The sequence below is a fragment of the Heliangelus exortis genome, chromosome 19 (assembly GCF_036169615.1).
Source record: "Heliangelus exortis chromosome 19, bHelExo1.hap1, whole genome shotgun sequence".
Classification (NCBI taxonomy): Eukaryota; Metazoa; Chordata; class Aves; order Apodiformes; family Trochilidae; genus Heliangelus; species Heliangelus exortis.
The window spans coordinates 4751163-4764194 of NC_092440.1; the positions used below are offsets into that span (position 1 = coordinate 4751163).

The window sequence follows — 13032 nt, forward strand, 5'->3', positions numbered from 1 at the left end:
TTAGCATCCAACACAGGAATAATAATAAATTTATTACATTAGAAACAAGCAGATAATGCATTAAGTTCATGTACAAAATACTGATAGCATTCTGCTGCCTCAGTCAGTGCTTACTAAGTACCCACACTTAAAAACATCCTAAAACTGATGATACCACACAGATCTACGAAGGTCAGAGCAAGTCTTGACACTACTGTAAGAGAGCCCAGCTACTCTTTAAGGTTTGCTTGCTGCACAATATATGGAGGTGGAGCAGGATGGAATGGGAACATAAGAAATTTGAAATTCTTTTGCATCATAAGATTAACTTACAGCATGATGAAAATAAAACTGTCACACTATGCATGGAATTGAGATTTACTTCTGGCAAATGTTTTCATTTAAAGTGCCCAACACAAAGGCAGCTGATGACTGAACTGAGTGCCCATCATAGCCCAAGGCACAGGATATAAGTTATCAGTTCTACTCCTGAGCTATCTTGGTTTGGGGTTGTTTTTTTTCCCTTTTCTTGTTTTAAACAAACTGATGTAGCATAGAAGCATTTCCACAGATTTGTATGAACTCCCAAAGGAAGCCAGATGCCACAGAGACTTAAAAAGAAGAAATGGAGCTGCAAACTTGTTGGACTGATTGATGTTAGTAGGGCTTTGCACTGCTAGGTTTTTCCCCCCCACCTTTACATACACATTTACTGAGTTTAAAAAGGAAGTCAGTGTGCACATGAGTCTCTCTCTCATCACCTCACTCTTTTAGTGAGATACAATGTGGTCCACGCTAACCAAAAACCATTTATACAAAGTAGTGTTTTAAAATAAGCTATAAAATACTTGGTTTTGCTCTGTTTGATTCCCCACCCCCAAGTGTAATTATCCAGATTTATATTACGTATCTGAGGGACACCTTAAAAAGCTGTAATTTATCCAGTCTCTGGGCAAAGCTCATAGGCAAAAAGATTCCTGCAACCACTGAGAAATTTGCAAGCACATTCTAGCTGCAGCTAATTTATTTCTGGGGCAGTATCAGGTCACAAAACATATAGTGTGAAACAAATACTGGCACTGAGCAAACTTTGAAGCAAATTAGGACGTTTACTCCCTACTCCCTCTTATACCAGACTCCCTGATGGAAGTCCACAAATAATTTCTTCTCTAAGAAGACAATAAAAACTCATCCTAATACAGTCTCAAGAACCATATATACACATTTTGTATATTTGAATAGGCTGGCAAAAGTCCACAGAGGCAGAAGATAAAAAGCATGAAAGCTAAGTCTAACACCAGGTTCTCTACTGAACCTGACACCTAGAAACAACAAAACAACATAAGGCTTCTTTCTTCTGAAGTACCCTGCCCAAAATGCCTGTGATTTTCCAGTGGCATGTGGAAGAGGCCAGCTGTGGAGACCTTCTTTCTTGGGTCACAATTTAGAAAGTGAGATGTTATGCAGCAGAGAGGCAGGCCTGACGAATGCTTTGTGCCCAGGTGTTTAAGAGTGCAGTGACTGAATGCTTGTCTGGGAGCTGCAACAGTTTCGAAGTCATGTACCGATACACTGACTGCAAAAATGGATTGGCTGCTGGAAACAAAACAAAACAAAAGAAAAAAAAAAAAGAAAAAAAAAAAAAAGGAACAGATAAATTGAGTTATAATAAAAGAAAAAAAAAATTTTAAACAGCAATATTAGGTGTTTACATTTCCCCACTATTACCACATACGCAAGCCCAACAAATGTCATGCTAAGCATCCTCATACCATACTGCCTGGGGTTTTTTATCCACAGAGGGCTCTGATCTGGATAGTCTGCTGGAACACTGAGCTGCAGTGGTGGGACATTTGGAAGATTCTTGTCATCTACAATGCAAACACACTTTCCATCAGAACAAAGCATTCCCTGCTGCATAGAGTTGGGGTTTTGTGCATAATTCAGCTTGTTTTCTGGCCTCTGAACCCCAAGGAGGCTGTAGCTGTCCATTTTCACTGGAAGGCAGTCTCATTGCTCACTTTAAGAACACTCCAACTCTTCTAAGAAAAGCCTGGTAAACACAGCTCCATTTCTTAAACATTTCTGCACCTTGCCAACCTCACCATTTTATCAGCTAAACTGCAGTAAGTAAGGCACCTAATTTTTGAAGATTAAGTGCCTTATGTACTAATATTCAAGAAACAAACAAGCTGTTCTGTTTTCTCAAATGAAGGGGAGAAGGAAAGAATATTTGCCCCACTGGAATTCCAGAGCAAAAAAGTAATAGAGTATAACATTTTATCATTATTCAGCTGAGATTTAAAAAAAAAATAATAATACAATCCAAATGTCTTTCTTGACTAAACACCATTACCAGATAAATAATACAAATTTAAATAGGCCCTCCTGAAAGTGAAATCAGAATTTCTCTCTCTCCTACTTACTGGAGGCAAAAGAATTCTCACATTAACAGTATAGGTCAAATCAGGGATCCAGAGTGCTACTAGCAACAAGTAATTTTCTAGACACTAAATGAGATTACCAATTGCAACTTCAGTGCAATGAAAGGTCCCATCAGTGTGAATGAAATCTCCAGAGGTACCCTGATGCAGGCTGCAGAAATTGTTATGATGAAGCTATGCTATGAATCTGTTAAGTACAGACTTCATGAAGAAGTTACAGGCTGGCAGGATTCAAGACTGTCAGCAAAAAACGGATCCAATTTGTACAATCAAGCTCAGCACATCTGATTTCAGCCTTTTGTTTCTTCTTGCTTACCTAGCTTGCATATGAGATGAACTGTGCCATTGTTACTGCAGTGGGAAGGGTCAAGGTTCACCAGGAATTTAGGGTTTAACCGTGCAACTTCCCCTTGTAAGACGTTTGGTATGGTCTGTCTTTCATCCTCTTCATATTTCCGTTTTCGAGGGGAAACAACTGGGGCCCTGAATAAATTACAGTTCACAGAAGGCTTAGGTGAACATAACCCCATCCATAAACCCATCTGTTCTTTCTTAGTATTTTCTACAAATAAGTATTTTTTTCCCTTAAATAATGGCCATTTCAGACAGGCAGCAGGGCAGTGATACACACGTGATTGGTGGTCCATGGATTGCAGTCATTGCCGGCATAAACGTACGGTAAAGGGAATGGTTGAAGACTGGTGAACGGATGTTGGCCAAAACAGCATCCAAAAGTGGCTGACACAGGTACTGCTGCTTGGTGGGGGGCACAGGAGGAGGTGGTGGAGTAGGCTGAAACACAAGAGAAACCCCTTTGCTATTAATCTTGACCAAAAAAAAAAAAGAAGAAATCTCTACTCCTGATCTCGCAAAATTTTATGGCAGGAAACTCCCGATGCATGAAACACAAAGGATTCTCAAAACTGCACACTGTAACATTAAGAAAAAATTAAAAAATCCCTCTTCAGCTTTCATTTAGGAAGCCTATCCTGAAATCAGCTGCAAAAGTTCAAACAAAGAGTTACTCATCTTTGCACAAAGCACAAGAATTTGAAAGTACTTAAAAGATACATACAGGTGAGTTACATAAAGTAAATGGTTGCCCCTTTTTTCTTTTTTTTTTTTTTTTTTAAATTTTATCCAACCTTACTTGAAGTCTTAAGAGCAGGACCAACAAGAAATGCAAAAAACTTATCTTGCCAAATCATGAAACCTTTTGAAACAAACTGCTAATCTCTTGCTGGTGCAAAGCATTACATACCACAGCCATATCATTTTTCAGCTTCTCCAGAGCAATTTCACATTTCTGCAGTGTCTTCAGAGGGCACCTGCAGAAAGAGTGACATTTCATTACACAAACTGGTCACCTTGCCTGAAGTGCTTCAGCTATCTGAGCTACACACACAGCTTCAATGCTAACATGGAGGTAAAACAACAAATTTCTGGAAGGGCTGAGTGACTTCATGTCCAGGCAAAAGGAAAAATGGTTACCGTTTTGAAGGGTCAGTCAGGATATCCAAGAGACTCTTCATTTTGCTCAGGTCCTTCTTCCTATCTGAAATAATATCAGAGACACAAGCAATGACTGCAAGAATAGCTTCCAGACGTGCAGACAGAAATACAGTGTAGTGTTAAAAGTGAAAATATGAGCTAGTGCTGAAGGAAGTAGTGAGCATGAAAGAACTTTCATCTAACCATAGGTAATCTAATCATTGAGTAAGCTCCATCTGTCTCAAAAGTATCAGAAGTAAAGGAAAACTGATGGAAATTTAAGGATCAGGATTCTACCCACACTTCACATAATGCAAGAAAGAGCCAAGTTTCCCTGTCATTTTTATCACATAATGCAAGAAAGAGCCAAGTTTCCCTGTCATTTTTATCACATAATGCAAGAAAGAGCTAAGTTTCCCTGTCGTTTTTAAACCCTGGAATAGAAAAAAACCATCACAAAAGGCAAGGTACTGCTTCCTTCAACAGAAGAGACATCTGGCAGAGGGAAATATGACTAAACACTGGCAATCTCACCTTCATTTTTATCTATTTTATTGATCATCCTCCGGAGTGGCTCAATGTATTTTGATAGCTGTTTGAGTTTCTCCAGATACTGTTGCTCTTCTGACTGGCTAGAACTGGCTGGACTCATGACAGAATTTGGATTTCCTGGTAAAGACAGCATGTCATAGGGACAATAAATGGTATTGCAGAACAGCATTCCTGCACTCAGAATCTACATCCAAAATGTGGCACCCTGAATGTGTGGTTCATGTCCCTTAGCCAAATCCACAACTGATGCCTTCCACAGTTTAAGTGCTTGTCCAACCCTCCACACTTAGTGTAGAAATGAAGCACTCTGTGGACAGAACAGCAATTCCCAATTAATACCATTTTCTTCTGAAAAGGTCTGAAGTTTCATACACCCATTTTCTGGGTCCTCACTTTGTCTTCACTCTGTTGCATTAAACACTGAATCAACACACTGATTTTGCTGCAGTTTTTCTTAAGTTGGTGCTTTCCAAACTCCAAAGTACACCATGCTGGTATGAGAAGCAGACAATTTGTTGCTTCTATTCACATTATCAGAAACTGCTTATTACAACTGGGAGAGAAAAGAGCACAAGAGTCAGAGTATACCTAGGAAGGTGTGTGGAACAAAGCAGCCTGTCACCTGTGACTAAGTGGTTATATTCATTACAACTGCACAATGTTGCTGGGGGTTCCTTTCTGCATGGAACCAAAGAATCATTAGATCTTTAAAAAAACTAGCTAATTAAGTTAAGCATAATACTTCTTTCAAAAGACTGGGGAAGTTAGAAGACTCCAGTACACAGTTCAGTGTTGAGAAAAGAGGTTTCAATTGATTTTGATTTAAGATACCCCTGTTGTGTTACATGGTGCATGTCACAAGTTCACAACTTGCAATGCTGGCTGATTTGCAGCTCTTTTGAGTTTACTGTTAGTTACCAAAACATACCCTAACTCACAGCCTGCAGTACAGTACTAGGATAATTTACCTGGAGTGTTTAAAGGACCTGGGGATGGGACACTGAAGTTCTGAGGCGTTCGTGCAGCTGCTGGGCTCTGGGATGGTTGTGGAGATGGACTGGGGAGAAAGCTGCTGGGTGATGGAGCTGGGCCAGAGCTGAAAAATAAGAATGAAATCAAACCTGCCAGAATCTGACAAGGAAGTATCATCTGCCTGTGAGCAGATATGTGTATTTAGTTAGCATTGCTCTGGCACTCTGTCTCTTTGCTATAAGGATTTCATACAGTTTCTTTACATGAAATGGGGAGTTTCCAAGCGTATCTGGCACAATCCCACCTCAGCTCTCATTGATGTTTATGTTAAAAATCATTCACTTCATTGGAAACAGAGAAAGATACAATGAATGCTTCTGAAAGCCTCACCCTTATGGCATGAAGGTCCTCAAAAGCTGTAGCCTAGCTCACCTGACATTGGAATTTGGCTGAGAAGTTGGCTGGCCTGGCTGAGGAGATGGCTGCGGCTGTGGTGGCGGAGGCATTGATTGGGGTGTTTGAGCTTGTTGGACAGGAGATGGGGATGACATCATGGTAATACTGTTCTGGCTAACCTGAAATGTGGAAAAAGATAAGATCAATAACAACAAAAGGATGGGTACAGGATGGGGACCTAACTAAAAGGCTTTACCTGTGGAGAAAAGCGTGTCCTCAGGCCTATAAGAAATAATAAGTGTTAGTTTCCTGTTCTCCCCCACAACCATCCCACCTGTATCACTTTTGAGGTTCTTGGGTAGTACTTCACACTATCTTTACTCAAAATAATCATTAAATCTCCACTTAATTTGAATAACTGTACAGTAATTGGTTTTTATTTCCCAAACCATCACGTTGCAATTAGAATTTCGGAAGTGCCATCTGAAAAGTCTGTACTTGGTTAGAAATAAAAGCATGAAGAAAAGACAGCTCTAGCTTGAGAATCAAGATCCATAAAAAATCCCCCTTGACATCTGAATTACAGTCTTCAAAGGTCTGTCAGTCTTGACAGTAGGTTCTCAATGTTCTCCTTAGGAGGAAGAAAGAAAAAATATTCAGCAAGCCAACATTTTGTTTAAATATTCAAGTTTGAAATCTGGAAGGAGGTAGAAACACTTGAAACTGAATGGCTGGGTGGAAAAAAAATGAAGAAGTTCCTTTCTGACCTTTGGAGAGTGATGAGGTGTGCCTGAAGGACAAAAAGATGAGCAAGATCACTTCTACAACAGTATCAAATGGTGCAAAACAACTAAGTTTATTCTGTACACTATCAAGTGCCAGAACCAGATGATCCACAAATTAGAGCAGCTTCTTACACTTGTATCCATTGACATTTTTGCCCTTGATTACTTAAAAAACAAAAAGCCTGTATCATGGCCAGGAGCATGGTATGGGAATGCAGACATTAAGTGATCATGTTTGAACACATGCAAAAATTCTTCTGACTTGAGGCTTTAACTAGGTACCTACAAAGATAAAATGAATTAGCCCTCTGAGGCCACATACTGTGACTCAGCAACCCATGCATCCATCCTGTAAATCACTGATTAGCACCTTTAAGAATTAATAACTCTTATTCCCTCAGTCAAAGCTGTTTCTAAGCAAAGGTCCCAGTGCATTCACAAATACCACATACTTCATGGGCACTGGAAAGTTGGTCTTGTCCTTCACTCACTCATTCCACCTAACATCCAGCCCTGTCCAGAGGACATGCTATTTAGGACATTAAAAAGTAAGTGTTGCATGGTCTGTTTTTGCAGGTATGCACTGAGTAGGACAGGATTTGAATATCACATTAGAGCTATGCAAGAGGTCACACTCCACTAAAAACAAAAAATGGGACCAAAGAGTCCTCAGTTAGGTGCAAATGTAAAATTACTAAACTCATCAATACTTGTTTAAAATCCATTAATACATAGCTTATAATCACAGCCTGACATACTTTGATTTATATTTTTAATTTTCAGCAACTTCATTACATTCACAATTTCTCCTACAAATATAGTATCTAAAAGTGAGGCTGAAATTATATTTTAAACCAGATATTATATTTTCCTTTCCTTCACAGTCAACACATAATGAGACTGTTCCTACTCTTTTCCATAGGAGGTGGATTCTTTAACAACACCTGTCTCATCATCATCTAGAAAAGCATTTCTGAGACTGAAAAGCATAGCCTGCCTCCCACAGAAACCAAGCATCTCACCACTCATAGCTTTGGAAGGAAGCTAGGATATACACTGCAAAAAAGCACTCCCTGATCTTTCTTACAATTCCCTTTAATATTATGTTAAACAGCAAGTGATTTAGAACTTACCCATACAGATGCTGCACACACTTTTCAAGTCAAACTAAAGACCACTTTTAGGTGGTTTGTCACATTCTGAAAACCAGTCCCTTTTAAATATCTCCAGTTGGTTATATAAAGTTATTTCTGAAAACTTAAATCCTTGTATTTTGGGTAGGAAGGAGAAAGGTTTCATTTGGGTTCTTGCCAGATTTAAGTTTCTGGATAAATTTCATCACCAAGGTCCCCTCACATTAAATTAATGCAGTGAAGCAAAGAAAAGAACATGCAGCACCTACTGTGCAGATGAGCACAGGATGAATTGTTCTGGAATCCTTTTTTGCATCACCCCTTCCCATTTAAGTACAAGCACAGCCAAACAGCTTTCCTTCTTGCAACAGGTTTGCTCTCTGTGAACTTTATTTCAGAATACCCAAGGATAACCCCTAACACCAAGCAAAATTGCATCACTTCCAAAAACATGCACTCAGAGGTATGAAAGTCTGAATTTACTACCTCAGTTTTCTTCAAATGCAGTTATTTTCTACACAATAATTTCCTGTGTCTTTCTACATACAGATCAAAAGATGCTTTCAGTTTCAGATTTCTACATTGTTTGCAGGATATGAATTAAGATGATAACAATTTAATGAGATTTCAATTCCTAGGGAATGCTCTTTCCAACTGGCTCCCAGAAAAATAGGTGGCTTTAAAAAAAACCAAACAACAACAACAAACAAAACCAATACAGAAACCCAAAAGGCAAAAAAGCCCTTCTTCTGGAGTTTTAATTCCATTAAGCTCATTTAGCTCCTCATTTAACTCCAGAGTTAAGCCATAGTTACAGATCATTTGTATTACCTTTATCCTCAAAATATATAAGGAAATAAAACTACCCATCTTTTCACTGCAAGATGACATTTTGGTGGACAGGTAATACAGACACTGAACATTAACTGTGCAACTCTACAGTGACCTGATAATCACAAGACCCAATTTTCTGAAGTCTTGTCCAAAGAAGAGAGAAAACATTCTGAACCCCCTATCACCAAGTTTAAAAGATTTTTGATACTGTGATCAAGGAGATGACAGAGTCTTAAATGAGTAATTAGTAATCAGATACCCACTACATCCCTTTACTCCTATTGTGAAAAGCTGCAAGAAAGGTGTAACATATCCAACAGACAATATTATTGAAGTATTTTATGAAATTAAGGAGCATAATCACACAAGATTTCTAATCCACTTAGGACCTGAAGAAAGTGTTTTGACAGACAGCACTAGATTCATACTGATCCAGAGCTGTCAAATACATGGCATATCAGTCTAATACTTAGATGTATATCAGAAGGCCTCATCTTCAAGCCATGTATTGTGAATACTTCTCATGGGAGATTATTGTCTCAGTCTATATGAGCTGCTACAGCAAATAAAGCTCCAAATAAATTCCTCAGTGACTCAGTAGCTATGTCTGGGTTTTATTTCAGTCAACATGCAAACAATAAATAACCTGGTTGGAAATGACCATCCATCTCAAACCAGAAACAACAACAGATGTGTTTGCCTACGTCTGCAGAATCTTTCTGGTCACTTTATCTACCTCAGCAAATTCCTGTGAAGAAAAGGCTGTGCCTACTAAACTTGACTCAGCAGCCCTAGGAAGCAGAGCTTTAGACACTCCATAGTCCCAGGACAAGCTTGCAAAGGAAACAAAAATGTGGAGTGAAGAAACTTTCATAAATCCCATTAACAAAATGCAGCAGCATTTAGAATTAAACTGCACCTGGTATTAAATTTGAAAATCAGTATCTAGAAGTATGAGACATGAGGTTCATGAAAAATAGACAGAAAACCACAGTTGAGCACTATTCCACCACCATAATGATACATATTTAAAGTAACACCATTCATATAGAGCTCAGCAAACTTGTGCAGAGAAGAGCCATGTCTTGTAACTTACTGGCAAGAACTCTGCTCTATTTCATTCTAGTTCTCCCCATTCCTGCTCCCTCAAAATGACACATCTTGCTTGAAAAACATGATTATGAGGTCTTCAGCAGATCTGGACCTGCAGCAGGCAGATGCAGTACTCTGCCCTCACACATCTTCCAGCAACAGCTGGACAGGTGCTGCCAGCCTGCCTACACAGGTTCTTTGATGCAGATACAAGTGGAATCCTTCTGGTGGTTTCTTCTACACAACCATGAAAGAGAACAGTTCCATTTTTCTCCATCCCTGATACCAAGAAGCTACATAAACTGGTATGAGCCCAGTTTACTATTAATGAAAGAAGGCCCTGGACAGAGCATGGACATATGGTAATGTCCCAGGCAGAGCCAGGACACTGCAGTACTGACCTCTCATAAACACACACTCCTGGAGTGTTCATGGACAGTGACTCAACAGAAACCACAAAGTTCTAAGTTGAGACTCAAATAAATTACAAACACGTAAACATTTCCAATGCTAAAATCTACTCCACTTTGAAAATTTCCTATTCCAAGCTCTTTCCAAAAACTTCTTTAAAGTGAAAAAAGATCCACAAAAAAAACCCAATACCCTGAGTAACACCGGGAAGTCAGCTGCCTGCCGAAGAGGTGAACTTCCCCTTGCTTGAAAGCAAGTGCTACGCAACCATGTATCGAATGCTTTGCACAATTCCTGACACAATGTGCTCGACTCAGTAAATACCTGTGGCATTTGCTGTCCGCCCAAGGGAATGGAGCTTGGCGGTGTAGCAGACACAGCAGGGGTAGGCGGGAACCGTGGTCTGATTTGCATCCCACCTCGGGCCATAGGTGCGGTGATCATCTTTGAGGACAGAGGGACAACAGACAAAAGTAATCGCAAAACAAGAAATGCAGTGCACTGGCAGGATGAGAAGCACATGCAGCCTCCAGGAATTAGGGGGGAGGGGAGGGATGAGGGGAAGGTTAGTGAGCTCTTCTCTATGGGTTAACCTAATGTGCTGGCTTATAAATCTGTCTTTTTTATACCCTTTACACCCTTTCTATTCATTTTTAGAAAGCTTTTAATGAACTCTAAGCATCTTGAGAGAGCTGATATGTAGGTTCAGATTCGTGAGTTGGCCATGGTACCGTTTTCATGAAAGGCTTTTTCCTAAATTTTGCCTGATGTCTTGGATTTCCAGTATTCTTAGAAATAAGTACTCTAAGATTGCTGTCAAGAATGCTCCATGTAAGAAACCACATAATGCCATAGGTTTCTGATGTGCTTTCCCCCACTGTGGACTCAAAGTATTTAACAGAATTTGCATATGCCAACTTTCATCATAAAAGATTCTGGCAGGCAGCCTGACAGCACCTGTCAGTAGAAATGCTCAACAGTGAGCAAAATCTCAGACCAACCTAACCTGTAACAATGGAACAATTTCAAAGACCATTAAAAGGACTTCTGAGTTTGAAAAAACTATTGTATTTGAAGTATTTGAAAAGCTATTTCCTTCCTTCTATAACACATGGAATAATTCATATATATCCTTGTAATTTCCCTCATTTTGACAAATACCCACTCCCCTATTACTAAGCTGTGTGAAAATATTGTTATGAGTCCACAATCTGTCTCAAGCTTACCCATTGCACTATTTGATTCTCCAGATGTATAGATGGAGCACACCCTGAAGTACCATTGTTTAGGACAAATGATGAAGGTTTAGCCCAGATAATTTAAAATGGTCTTAGGACTAAGCTACTCTGCAATGTCTTTCAGAACCAGCAGCCTGCATAAGCTACACAGTTTTAATCATATATCTGTATATATTTCTGTTACTTATAATTCTATATTGCACCATATATGCCAAGAATTTACAGCATACACAGTATGCACAGTGTAACTTTGGCAAATTCACTTAACAGTAAAAGAGTTTCTGTTTGGTATTTCAAAGATTTACTGTAAAAGTTCTCTGGGCTACTTTTTTTTTCCAGCACACTTATTACTAAGGAACCCTCAGAGGCCCTAAACTACAAGTTAATGAAGACTCCTTTCAGCAAATGGTTTGGGGCATTCTTGCTTAGTGTTCTATGTAAATGGACTGAAGCAGCCAGCAACAATGTCTCTACAGAGTCAGAGAATGCATGTGCTTACAGTTGTTAAAAATAAACAAAATTAAATTCAACACAGCAAGACTGAAAAAGGAAAGCAATAACTGATAAAGAAAATAGTGTCAAATTCAGCACAGCTGTTAGTTCACAACATCAGAGCAATGTAGTCGCTTTCCATCCAGGCAAGGTGGGGTGGTCAGAGACAGGATTTCAAAAGGGAAACAAATGAGAGTGCTTCAGACATCACACACACATGCACGTGTACACACACTGCATGCAACAGCCACCACAAGCAAACACAACCCAGCACTGGCATTAAGCACAGGTGGATGCTACAAAGTGCAGTAAGAGCTACAGTATCAACATGAGAGCTGGTGAAGCAACACAACCCTAACATAACAAAACAAAACAAAAAAGGGGAAATTGCCAGGGGGGGAGGGAAAAAAAAAAATCAAACATATCCTTCCAGGCACAATCACCCCATCTTAGACCCTCGTGAATGCACATGGATCTCTGGAGCGTGTGAAATCCCAAGGATATTCTAGTGACCAACATGTCCCATCTTGGTGCTGTTCTCATGCCACACCACCAAAGTGTGAAGATTCAGATTACTTCCTCCACAGTCAAGGAAATCAGAAGCATATTCTCAATTTAAGTTACTGGCAAACCACTGAACACCAGCATGACAAATTCTGATTCAAAAGCTTCCAGCTGTTTGTTGTATTGTCAGCAGTCAAATATTTATGGACATGCACACAAATTCAGTTGTTTGGTTTTGGTTGCGTTTGTTAGGGTTGGTTTGGTTTTGGTTTTTAGTTTTTTTTTTGGAAATGTGTGCTTTGGAAAGGAAGTATTTATAGGAATTCCATTCTCTCAAAAAAGTAGTTTCTGTCTGCTATTCTCCAGCTGATTTATAAAACTAGTGACCCTTGGACAAAGGTGTCAGGGAAAGGTGTTGCAAATATTGCATGTGTTTTATGCAAAGCAAATATCCATGAAGGACTTGTTCTTGTCTGTCCAAAAGCAGAAGAAAACCACAAGTGCTCAAGTACTTCTGGAAAAGATTTAAATGGAAGGCAAATGTTCCTCAAGTGAAATCGATTTATCTCAATTTACAGAACCAAGAATTTTACCCCATAATAACAGAGACCAAGCAGAGGAAGAGAGTCTCCTTCCACGGCAAGACAAAAAACCCATTATTCGATAAAAGTGAAGTGGAATATAACAGAATTTTGAACCTGTAATTTGC

At 39.3% G+C, this 13032-nt stretch overlaps 1 protein-coding gene across 3 annotated transcripts in view; it reads right to left on the minus strand.

The window, feature by feature from the left end:
• MED15 (mediator complex subunit 15) overlaps positions 1 to 13032 on the minus strand; it is a 24799-nt gene continuing 11767 nt past the window's right edge. The window contains exons 10-19 of one of the 3 annotated variants that reach the window (XM_071763272.1): positions 10414 to 10533; positions 5871 to 6013; positions 5435 to 5562; positions 4449 to 4583; positions 3915 to 3978; positions 3685 to 3751; positions 3055 to 3215; positions 2740 to 2906; positions 1752 to 1850; positions 1 to 1575 (exon numbers count right to left, since the gene is read on the minus strand). In XM_071763272.1, the coding sequence (XP_071619373.1) occupies positions 1439 to 1575; positions 1752 to 1850; positions 2740 to 2906; positions 3055 to 3215; positions 3685 to 3751; positions 3915 to 3978; positions 4449 to 4583; positions 5435 to 5562; positions 5871 to 6013; positions 10414 to 10533 (1221 nt within the window). In that variant the 3' untranslated portion in view covers positions 1 to 1438. The remainder of the gene's footprint in view (positions 1576 to 1751; positions 1851 to 2739; positions 2907 to 3054; positions 3216 to 3684; positions 3752 to 3914; positions 3979 to 4448; positions 4584 to 5434; positions 5563 to 5870; positions 6014 to 10413; positions 10534 to 13032) is intronic. The other 2 variants (XM_071763273.1, XM_071763274.1) reach the window with 2 other exon arrangements.